The sequence below is a fragment of the Zalophus californianus genome, chromosome 2, assembly GCF_009762305.2.
Source record: "Zalophus californianus isolate mZalCal1 chromosome 2, mZalCal1.pri.v2, whole genome shotgun sequence".
NCBI lineage: Eukaryota > Metazoa > Chordata > Mammalia > Carnivora > Otariidae > Zalophus > Zalophus californianus.
Window position 1 is genome coordinate 100069783 of NC_045596.1, and position 12643 is coordinate 100082425.

Below are 12643 nucleotides of genomic sequence, written 5' to 3' on the forward strand. Positions count from 1 at the left end.
TGCTTAGAATTAAGTCCTAGGGTGAACGTTAAAACGGGAGTATAGGAATCTGGGCTCTCGTCTTATTGGGCCTCAATTTTTTCATCTGTAAAATGAGGTAGTAGAAATAGATGATCTCTAAGAGGGGTTGGTAAAGTATTGGAAGAGATCCTGATTAGTTTCGGGTCCATCAAACCCTTGAATTGTATACAAAACTAAGTGCGTGTGTGTGTGTGTCTCTGTGTGTGTGTGTGTGTGTGTGTGTGTGTGTGTGTGTTCACGGAATGCATCTGGACCTCCCAATCTATTAAGAATCATTAAGCTGATTTCAAACTGTAAAGTTCATCTAAGAGATTTTTTTGTTTATTGAAGTCATTTCATTTGGCTTTTCGAGATGCCAAAATCATAATTTTTTCAAAGATACTCTGAGTAACGAAAATAAGAAATGGATATATCCTTTCCAGCACATACCCTTTAATGCATGCACATTTAGAAAATTAATCTAGACATTAATTGTAAAGTAATTTAACCAAGAAAATAATTTGCTATGATTTTTTTATAGATTCTGAATAGTTTTAGATATAGGGCTTATCATTACAATTGATTAATGATCTCATAGCCTGAAGTTTGTGTGTGCATGGAAACCTAAAACACTCTGTGTCTTTGAAAATAACTAAACAATTTTTTTCTTACACGTTTGAAGTTGTCAGTTATAAGTTACACACATATTCTTAAGAAAATCTGAAATGGCCTTTAAGAATAAGTTGCTTTGCAATAATAAATAAGACAAAAAGATTATTTCCTTTTGGAAAATGACCCACAAGTGACTCCCCTCCTCCCCCAAGAATTAGTGATCTATATTCAGTAAGTATTTTGGAATCTGGGCAATTCCACTACTTCTCTGTTTCGACTATGAGAACTTTATTTCTCTGGTCTTCAATTTCTTTTGCACCTGAAAAATAAAGATTGTGACCTTGAACTAAATGTCCTCAAAGATTCTTCCCTCTTCGATGATACTGTGACTATCCTTGGGATTCTAAACGCCCTGTTCTCAAAACAGCTATCCTAGGATTTTAATGAAGACAAGGTGGTGCTTTTATATTAGCGACTTTCTAGTTCTTTGTTAATTAAGAACAAGTTTCTCTTTCTTGACTCCAGTTCACCTGAGTGCTCCTAAAAATCTAACACATTAGTAAATGAGATCTTTATTTTTAAAAGGTTTTTTTCCCTTTCTTTATGAGTGATAGAAGTTTCACAATGTGTACTTAATTTTCCTGTAAGTTCTAAAAGGCAAATTTCACTGGGGCCATGAAAGAATTCTCAAATTTATCCAGACTATGTAGAAACCACCATCACAGCTGGCTGAAAGGTAAAAGCTTGGTTAAATTGACTTGGCCGGGTTCCCAGGGGTTCGCAGGCATTAAGCAATAGCTGAGAGTAAGTCCATCGCCTTCAGAAGCTGCAATAACTCTTTGATCCACTGCCTTTCTATTTAGCACGCTGCTCTATAATAACGTATTTGTGAGTAATAGGAGAAAGTCGATTCTCCTTCCAAATGCACCACATTTATAGCCTAGGATGTAACATCTCTGGGATGTTGTCAATTTTAAAGTTCTCCTTCCAGGTTGATTGGCTACATGGCCACTGGGCACATGTCCTTTTTTTTTCTTTTTAAACATTCTTTCTGGCATCATTACTGTTTTATATAGATACGATCAATTTTCTTTTGATTTCATAACCCAGAGGAATTGGATGGTGGATTTTTAGGGGAGATATTCTATCCTCAGGTGATCAGAGGACCTTTCAAAACGACCGCCACAGAGCTCCGGCGGCAACCATGGCGTATAACGGCCTCACGGTGCCTCTCATCGTAATGAGCGTGTTCTGGGGCTTTGTCGGCTTCTGCGTGCCCTGGTTCATTTCTAAGGGTCCCAACCGGGGAGTTATCATCGCCATGCTGGTAACCTGTTCAGTTTGCTGCTATCTCTTTTGGCTGATTGCAATTCTGGCCCAACTCAACCTTCTCTTTGGACCACAGTTGAAAAATGAAACCATCTGGTAGCTCAAGTATCATTGGCCTTAAGGAGGAAGACCTGCTCTCCAGTGTGCCATCATTGAGGTCACGAAGAGAATTCCTCTAGATGCAAAATCAACTCCAAACCCAGACCACCTTCTTTGACTCACCTCTTTTGGCCGTCAGCTGCCTTAAATATTCACACCATGTTTGAGTATCTTATTCTACAATGCAGTATTTTTCCTGTCACCTTTTTTACGTTTTGACGAATTATGTGCCTACTTAACCTAAACTGTGCTGACTCTGTAAAGTGTTTATGCACTCTTCTGAGATAGAAGGTGCTATTCTTCTGAGAAATACATTGCTCTCTCCTTGGAACCTGTGAATTTGGAGATGACTCCTGCCTGGTCACAACATGGGAATCAGCAAAGTGTTTAACTGTCACAAGACAGAATCCAGTGGGGCAATCAGTAGAAGAGCATGTTCAAAGGGGCTGTCGGTCCCAAAAGAATTGCACCAAAGTATATTTTCAGGATGACTTTCTTATTTCTGCCATCTACTGGAATAAATTATTTTTCTCTGTGGGAAAAAAAAAAAAAAACAACCGACCACCACATACACTACCTCAGCCATAGTGATGCTACGCTCCGTAGGAATGCCACTGACGCATGCCTGCCATAGGAAGGGTGGTGCCAGCATGTAGGGGACAATGCAGAGGTCAAGAGATTGCATCTGTCCCCACTGGTAGTTACAGAAGCGCTTTATATTTTCAGAATCATAGAATTCTACAAAAGACAATGTCTTATAATACCAAGTATCTTCTGATGTCATCTTATCCAAATCTGTCACCACCCAATTTATAAATGGGCAAGGGGGACAGTGGGAGTTAACAGATTTTCCTAAAGTTATATAGCTTAGGTGATTGCAAATTCTACACTCTTCTGAATCCTGATCTAATGTTCTCATGACAGTTCATGTACAGAACTGTGGAGAATGAAATTATCTAAGGGTGTTCTTTGTGCAGTCTTTGCTAAATGGTTTCCGTTATTATTTGCCTAAATTTCATCTTACGCCTGAATTACTTTGTGAAAGTTCGTGAAAAACCAAAGTATCGGATTGTTAATGTTATCAAAACAGTAGCTTCTGTCGTCTCCTCATTAGCAAATAAAGTCCTAACTGGTGGTTGCTAGATTGCTTCAGATGGACATTGAAATCGTTATCTTGCTAATATTCAAGCAGATGGAAAATACTTGGGATATCCCAATATTGTACTTAGAATAGATGCCTATTTTTAAAATAAATGTAATGTATTTTTGGCTCTTAAGAACGACTTGTTGAACCCTTATTGAGCTACAGTGTTTGGCTTAGCCTATCCTTTTAAAACAAGTCTGTTGGAACTCCTTCAACTCTCATGACACCTGGCTCCAATTCAGTGTCCAAAAGCGAACTGTAGTAACTATTTCTAATGCCACAGTAACTTTAGAGAGATGCAGCATGCTCTCTTAACCATTACAAAATGGGTCGATTCCGGTGCCAAATTATATAAGGGCGCAGTTTTATGAACAGAATAGAAATTGAATACACCGTGGTAGCTACTTGGGAAAATGAACAGTATATAATCTAATATCTTTAATTTTATGTACATGAATATAATGTATGTCAACTTTGTACATGAGATACATACAGTATTTAAACATTTTACTCAACAGATAAGAATTTACAATAGCAATATAACTGACTAGAGGGCTGTCCACTTAATTATATACTTAGATTAGATCTGTACTTTAACAGGAAAAGAATTTAATAGTTTACAATCATAGAAACACTGACATTTAAAACAAGACTTTATAAAATAATTTATATATATCCTAGCATCTATAGAGAGGAATGATTTGCATTTGTGGATGTGTGCAATGAATGGCATATTTTAAACTTTCATGTAGTAAAATAATTTAGAAGCAGTTCATGCAGTGGTCAAAACAAGGGATGGCAGTTCCTTCCAGATGCCCTCTCGCTGTGATAGCAACGGGCAGCAGACGCACACTAGGTACCACCGAGGCACACTAGACACCAGGTCTTCTCAACAGTTACTCATATCAACACCAACATACACAAGTTGATATCCTTCCCTCCGTGGTCCGACGACCAGTCACCACTTCTCTCAGCCGAGGGATGAGTCAGTCTATCCTTAAAGTGATTCCATGTCTCTCCTGCAGGTCTATGGAACAGCATCTCTCCAGACGAGGTAACTAACAAAACTTCCTGGTTTTCACGACTTTGCTCTGATACTTCACTGAGTGCCCCCCGTGTCCGATGACATACACATCCAGCAGGTAAGACTTTCCGGGCAGAAGCCCTTTAATTGTTTCCGTGGTCACTGCTTTCTGTAGGTTTTGACTGTGGAAATATTTACAGAGGACTTTTTCCGACTTCTTCCTTGTGTCCGGTCCTAGGCATTGGTTTTGCTCTCTTCTCTTCTGGTCCTGATTGTAGCTGTCGTCCACTTCCTTTTTGTAGATGCAGAACTTGTTCCTGTCCTGAGTGCCCAGCCACGCCACGGTGGCCGAAGAGCAGGTACGGAGCTTGTCGAAGGCTTTAATTCTTGTGTCTTCAGGAAGAGAGGGAAAAGGCTGCTTGCTGGGCCTTGTGGTAGCCAGTATCTTCAGCATCGATGCTCCTTTCTTGTGTCCTTTCAGGCGGATGAGATACTTCGCTTTGGGCTTTCCTCGAAGCTGAAACTGCCGAATGCCTTCCACATTCTGAGACAGAAGAAGTTTCCCGTCCCTCCTCACTTGGATTTGAACAGCATCCAGACAGGAGTGAATAAAGAAAGTGACTTTTTGGTGAGAAGAGACTGGCGCAAACCGTAAAAACTTCGCTCCCTTCCGTTTGACGAACACATCCGTAACTTTCCCGTCCTTTAGCTCAACCGTCTTCTGTTTTGCTTCCTCCTTGGTCCTGGCAAAGGTGCCCACGTACGCCGTACTCATGTTGCTGTTGCTGTTGGCCACGAAGACATCGAAGTAGTACTGGGTGTCGGGTTTCAGATCTGAGACGGTGAAGATGTTCTTGTTTCCGATGCAAATTTTCTGAATGTCGACCTTGGGCCTCGAGTTGACGTGCCGCCCCAGTTTTGGAGAAGGCTTTGCTAGGAAGCTGCGTTCTTTACCCGAATTCTCTGAAGGAAACCCAAAATGGGCAAAGTCAAAGGGGCTGAAGTCCAGACCGGGTTTTGGAGCCATCATGAAAGCATCATCTGCGCTCAGTTTGGCTTCTACTGCACAGAGGCTTTTGAAATTGTGCTCTTTGTTGATGACCACACAGTACTGAATGGGTTGTTTCAGCAAGGAGGCCGTGGGGCTCGGTTTCCAGGCCAGAGTGACTGTGGTGCGTCCCAGGGAGGTAACATCTACCCTTGGGTCGTAAGGTAATTCGGGGTAGGGCTGATCAGACTCTGGAGTTGTGGTGGCATAGACTTTGAAATGGGTGTCTTTCTCTGTTGAAAGAAGCTCCAACTGATATAAACCAGATGGAGAACTAGAAGATATAAAATACTCCACATCGTTGCCTTTGTAGGAGAATAATTCTGTGCCTTCCTCATTAATGATCTGCTGCCTCTGCTGCTCCAGAGGCTCTGGGTCACCTAGAAGACACGAGAAAAACACAAGCTACATGTCAGGGTACGTACTGTGGCTTGCTGATCTTAAATTCTATTTTCAAAACTATCTTCTTTATTCTCTGTTATAAAAATAATAATGTGGGGCGCCTGGGTGGCTCGGTCAGTTGAGCATCCAACTCTTGAGTTCGGCTTAGGTCATGATCTCTGGGTTGTAGGACTGAGCCCCATGTCAGGCTCCATGCTCAGCGTAGAGTCTGCTTGGGATTCTCTCTTCCTCTCCCTCTGCCCCTCTCCCCACTTGTGCTCTCTTTAAAATAAATAAATAAATAAAAATTTAAAAAATTATAATGTTCTCAGTAGATAATTGGGAAATAGAGAAAGAGAACAAGATAAAAAATCATCCATTAATATTTTGATTCATTTCCATTCAGTCCTTTACATATTTTTATGCAATTGGTGTTGTTTTTCATCTTTCTCTATAACTTAGTAACATTTATTCTCATACATATATGTTCCCAGACAAACCTCCATCTTGAATCCTGTCTTTCTCACTTAATATTATTATTATATAATAAAATAAAAATTTAAAAAAACAATATTTTCATAAATATGTAGATAATACTGTTGGTCAATTTTTGACCGTTTAAGATAATGCCTATATACATATATATATATATATATATATATATATATATATATATATATATATATATATATATTTAAATTTAGGCTTCAGGATAGACTCCAATTACTGGAAGTTTCAGGTCAAAGACTGTAAACCTTTTAGAGATTAATCCCTACCATCAATCTGCTTATCAAAATGATTCAATCTGATTGCATTTTGATGGCCAGCCTTTTCACTACTTTTACTCCTGTTACTAGGACTGGACAGTCTTTCATTAAAATATAGAATATAAAGCACCAGTAAGAGTACCTAATTTTCAGTGTAGAGAACACATGCCTAGGAATAATAGGAGGAAAGTATTGAAACCAAAGTAATTTTTTCTGTCTTTTTATTGTTAATATCAGATATCCTATAGATGCCAGATACGTTTACAGGACTTAGTGAAGGATTGAGTAGCCAGTGTGGGAATGTACCTTGCTCAGCTTATTGCTGCAAGTTGAGTGAGGGATGTAGAATTTCATATTCCTAAACCATGAGATGAACAATCTCACGCAGTTATTTATTCTCTGTCTCCCCTGATGACATACTTCCCATCTTTTCCTAGTTACAACTCTCTGTCATCTTATCCCTACAAGTAGCGCATCTTCCTAGCATCCTTTGCGTGGCACCAGTCACCGAGCCTTCACATTTAAGCTATGATGCCTTCACCCCTTAAAGGGAGCAGGTCACCCCAGGGCCTCATATGGACTCTTCTCATTTCCCTGTATCTTGGTATTTGCTTTCCACTATTGGCATCTTCTTTAAATGCCTAACATACCCCTCTTACTGACTTTCTTGTCATCCTGGCCTTTCAACAGTGCTCAATGCCTTTTTACTCCTCTTTCTGGTGCCACCCTTTACTCCCCAGAGATCTTGGCTGCATACCGGAATCACCTAGGGGGAGATTTTAATAGTCCCAGTGTCCAGATCACACTCCAGGACAATTGAGTAAGAACCTCTAAGGGTGGGATCCAGGCATCAGTAGTTTATAAAGCCCCCAGTGTTGATGCCAGTGTTTGGGTGGGATTGCAAACCACAGCTGGAGAGGCTAGTCCCAACCTTTCCATTTTCCTCACTCCTCAGGCTCCAGGTCTGCCTCCCTTAACTGTTTATTTTACCAAGATCACCGTCATTCGGTGCCATCCCCCACTTCTCTCATCCCCATTGTGAAGTCTCCGGCGTCTTCACCTATGCATCCACGCTGCTTTTACTTACAGACCGAAGGCAGTCTATGTCATAGGTCTTTTAGCTATCCATTGAGCAGTCTGGGGCCAGACTTAGCATGCTGCTTACCGGAGCCTTCCCCGCTTGTCTCCTCTGGTAGCTCTTGGAGACTCAGCTTCCACTCTAAAGGTGCATCACAGGGAGTCACTGTGACTGATAATGGAGTATTGTCTTCTTCAACCACGAAGAAATACCTGTGGGGAAGTAGACCAATTCAGACTGAGCTCATTCGTGCTAGGACTTATAATCAAGAGTCACTGGAAAAATCACTGGTTTTGTTTTTATTCATTTAATAGACCTACTCTGACCCCTTAGGGGAAATATCACATTCCTACCCATGAAGCTCTCCTTCACACTTCTTCATTTGTCTTCAAAGCACTTATCACTACCTGACATAGTATCTATTTCTTTGTTTACCTTTTTATTTTTCCATCTCCTCTAACTAGAATGAAAGCTATAAGAGGGCAGGGCATTCAGTTCATTGATGAAGACTTAGAGACTAAAATAATTCCTAATAAATATTTGTTGGATGAATTGATGAGTATTTTAGACTTCAGCTTTTTGGGGAAAAGTCCTTAATTGTTTGCAGAGTCTAAAACTTCCTCAGTGATGGGGCCCCTGCCTACCTCACTGGCCTCTCCTCTTCTGTGCTTGAATCACATGGGGCTCCCCTAGTTTCCCAGAATCTACCCCATATTGGCACCTCTGGGATGTTGTTTCCTATGCCTGAAATGCTCCCCTTTGCCCTTACTCATATTTAAGTGTCACTTCTGAATTCAGGGCTGTGTTTTCTGACTCCTAATTCTGGGTCTGGTTCTCGTATACTCTCAGAGCATCCTGTACTTTTCACCTGGGGCACTTATTAAAATTTGTGACTATATATTTGTATTATTTGATTGTCATTTTCTCTACAAAGGCCCACTTAGAGTTCCTGTGCCATGTCATTGTATTCCCAGCACTTAGCACTGATTTCTGCATGTAGTAGGTACTTGATAAATATTTTTGAATGATCAATTACTAAATTAATGAATAGAACCCAAGAATCCTAACACCAACCCTATTGTTCCAGCTCCAGGAGACTTACACCTCAAGTCTGTTTCTATCTAAAGATACAGAATCTGAATGGCACTATCCAGCACTTTCCCCCCTCACTATTCAAATAAGAATTAAAAGAAGGAGGGTAGGAGTCAGGCAGTGGGAAGACAAAGACTCTATAAAAGTAAAAACAACTTGTTCATAAAATAATAAAGTCATCTAGACAAAATAACTATACTATTTACTGGGTAGGAAGTCTATGTATCATAAGCATCTTTCAAGACAAGATGGCTTAATTTTCAATTCAGTCTACTTTCCGGACAGTAGAATTTTGCTCCTTTGGCCAGGCTGCATGGGATATATTAACAATACACACACAACTGAACCCATCTATATTACAAAGAAATAGGTACAACAAAATATTTTGTTTGGCATCATGGAAGTAAAAAAATTTCAAAACTTCTAGGGTTAGATTTTTATGTGGGTAGCAGAGCTAACTGCTGAAGCCGAAATCAATGTGTCAGTTTATCTACTACCTTCTGTTCTCATTTCAAACAAGGAAGTAGCTTATTTCCCAAAGTAACTGTGTCTTACTAACTTAAATACAGGCCATAGGCAACCAATGACAAAACAATTCTTGCATTCCACAAGGTATTCATTATACATACAAAACAGCAGGGAGTCCCTCTAACTCAACATTTTCATATGGAAGCATTTACGATTAGGGATAAAAGATAATCTGAATAAACTTTAACAATTTGACAAACATTTGTTGGCTACCATACACAGAGCATTTGTGGAAGAGAACAGCAATCAAAAATAATAGGGCCTGATCTATGTGCTCCAGATATTTACTGGCTGGTGAGGTAGACAGAAATGTAATGAATAACTAAGAAAACATGGCCCCAAATTATAATGCCAAAGCTGAGGGATAAACACTCCATGAACCATTTAGCCTTTGGAATTTATGTGTAAACATAAGAATAATTAATGAAAAAAGCTATCCACTGCTGCTACATTTTATCTGGAATTTCATCTTTAGTTGTAATATCAACAATGTCTGTGAGTGCCTCCCACTGTGTCTTTCACTCCTAGAAATGATGTTTCTATTGTTGTTGTAACTCTCAACTCAGTGTGAGGTAACATTTCATCCCAATGTAGATATCAAAGCCCCTGATCATTATTTGTGGGGGGGAAAAAGCCAAGAAAGGATAAACAAATATATATCATTTTTCAAGGTCAAAATATTTAGAACTATTATGTGTGAGCCCAATTTGTTAATGGAGTAAAGGTAAAGGAACTGTGATAGTTTTTACTACAGTTTGGTTTAATATTCTCAGAACCTAATCATATTGTTCAGAGAAATATTATTATTATTATTATTTTTTAATTTAAGTAGGCTCCACACCCAGCATGGAGTCCAGTACAGGGCTCGAGCTCACGACCGTGAGATCAAGTCTTGAGCTGATATCAAGAGTCAGATGCTTAGGGCACCTGGGTGGCTCAGTTGGTTAAGTGACTGCCTTCGGCTCAGGTCATGATCCTGGAGTCCCAGGATCGAGTCCCACATCGGGCTCCCTGCTCAGCGGGGAGTCTGCTTCTCCCTCTGACCTTCTTCCCTCTCGTGCTCTCTATCTCTCATTCTCTCTCTCTCAAATAAATAAATAAAATCTTAAAAAAAAAAAAGAGTCGGATGCTTAACCAACTGAGCCACACAGGCACCCCAGAAATATTATCCTTATAATGCAATAAACCCTTGAGGAATCATATGTATTCATTTAATTTCATATTTTTTTAGCTATTTAAGCCCTGTTTTATTGAGATACAGTTGGAATATATTAGTTTCAAATGTACAAAATAATGATTTATGTATACATTGAAATGATCATCACTGTGAGTCTACTTCCCCCTTGTAACCATATAAAATTACATAATACGCAATATAATATTGACTGTAGTCACCATGCTGTACATTACATCCCCTCATTTTCTTTGGATAGATACACAGAGGTGGAATTGCTGGATCATATGATAGTTCTAATTATAGATTTTTGAGGGACCTATTACTGTTTTCCATAATGGCTGTACTAATTTATACTTCCACCAACAGTGCCCAAGGGTTCCTGTTTCTCCACATTCTTGTCAATCTTTGTTATCTCTTGTCTTTTTGATAATAGTCATTCCAACAGGTGTGAGGTGGCATCTCATTATGGTTTTGATTGCATTTCCCTGATGATGAGTGATGTTGAGCATTTTTTCATGTACCTATTGGCCATCTGGATGTCTTTTTTGGAAAAAGGTCTATTCATATCCTCTGCCCATTTTTAAATCAGGTTAGTTGTGTTTTTATTTATTCTTTTTATTTATTTATTTTTAAATATTTTATTTATTTATTTGTCAGAGAAAGAGAGAGAAAGAGCACAAGCAGGAGGAGTGGAAGGCAGAAGGAGAAGCAGGCTCCCCTCTGAGCAGGGAGCCCGATGCGGGACCCGATCCTAGGACCCTGGGATCATGACCTGAGCCGAAGGCAGCTGCTTAACCAACTGAGCCACCCAGGCGTCCCAGCTGTGTTTTTATTTTTAAGTTGTATGCATTCTTTATATATTTTGGATTTTAACACCTTATTAGATATGTGATTTGCAAATATCTTCTCCCATTCAGTAGGTTGTCTTTTTATTTTGTTAATGATTTCCTTCACTATGCAGAAGTTTTTAGTTTGATGTGTTTATTTATTTTTGCTTCTGTTGTCCTTGCCTTTGGAGCCAGATCCAAAACCAACCAACCAACCAACCAACCGACAAACCCAAACAAACAGAGAAAAAAAAGAACCCAAAACATTGTTAAGACCAATGTTAAGGAGCTTACTGCCTATGTTTAGATTAGTGATCCAGTTTCATTCTTGGGCACGTGGCTATCCAGTTTTCCCAACAGCATTTTTTTAAATAAACTGTCCTTTTCCCATTGTATATTCTTGGCTCCTTTGTGATGAATTAATTGACCAGGTATTCATAGTTTATTTCTGGGCTGTCTATTCTGTTCCATGGATCTATGTATCTGTTTTTATGCCAATACCGTACTGTTTTGATTACTATACCTTTGTAGTATGGTTTGAAATCAGGAAAAATAATACCTCCAGTTTTGTCCTTCTTTCTTAAGATTGCTTTGGTTTTCAGGGTCTTTGTGGTTCCATACAGCTTTTAGAATGATTTGTTCTAGTTCTGTGAAAAATGCCATTGGAGTTTTGATAGGGATTTCACTGAATCTATAGATTGCCTTGGGTAGTATGGACATTTTGACAATATTAATTCTTCCAATTCATGAACACAGAATATCTTTCCATTTATTTGTGTCTTCTTTAATCTCTTTCATCAGTGTCAGTTTTCAGTATACAGGTCTTTTTCATCCTTGGTTAAATTTATTCCTAGGTATTCTATTATTTTTGATGCAATTGTAAACAGGATCGTTTTTATTATTTTCTCTTTCTGGTAGTTCATTATCAGTGTATTTAAAAAAACAACAGATTTTTGTATATTGATTTTTGTATCCTGCAACTTTAATAAATTTGTTTATTAGTTACAACATTTTTTGGTGGAATCTCATGGGTTTTCTATATATAAAATCATGTTGCCTGCAAACAGTGAGTTTTACTTCTTCCTTTCCAATTTGAACACCTATTATATCATTTTGTTCCTAATTGCTTAGGCTAGGACTCCCAATACCATGTTACACATCAGTAGCAAGTGTGGGCATCCTTGTCTTGTCCTTGATCTTAGAGGATAAGCTTTCTTCTTTTCACTGTTGAGTGTGATATTAGCTGTAGGCTTGTCATATATGGCCTTTACCAAGTGGGGGTACATTCCCTCTATACCTGCTTTGTGGAAAATTTTTATCATAAATAGATGTTGAATTTACCAAATGCTTTTCCTGCATCTGTTGAGGTGATTATATGATTTTTATCCTTCATTTGGTTAATGTGGTATCACACTTATTGATTTGTGGATCTTTAATCATCCTTGCATCCCTGGAATAAATCTCACTTAATGGTGGTGTATGATTTTTTAATGTATGATTTGAATTGGTCTGCTAATATTTTGTTGAGGGGTTTTGC

At 38.9% G+C, this 12643-nt stretch overlaps 2 protein-coding genes across 2 annotated transcripts in view; one reads left to right on the forward strand and one right to left on the reverse strand.

The window, feature by feature from the left end:
• Positions 1-336: 336 nt before the first annotated feature.
• LOC113925871 (V-type proton ATPase subunit e 1-like) lies at positions 337-2584 on the forward strand. The gene has a single exon (XM_035726420.1). It carries the CDS (start codon positions 1817-1819, stop codon positions 2039-2041), a length of 225 nt encoding a protein of 74 aa, XP_035582313.1. The 5' UTR covers positions 337-1816; the 3' UTR covers positions 2042-2584.
• Positions 2585-3589: 1005 nt separating this feature from the next.
• Positions 3590-12643, reverse strand: part of NDNF (neuron derived neurotrophic factor) — a 40898-nt gene continuing 31844 nt past the window's right edge. Inside the window, exons 3-4 of the mRNA XM_027600542.1 lie at positions 7570-7694; positions 3590-5636 (exon numbers count right to left, since the gene is read on the reverse strand). Of these exons, the coding sequence (XP_027456343.1) occupies positions 4243-5636; positions 7570-7694 (1519 nt within the window). The 3' untranslated portion in view covers positions 3590-4242. The remainder of the gene's footprint in view (positions 5637-7569; positions 7695-12643) is intronic.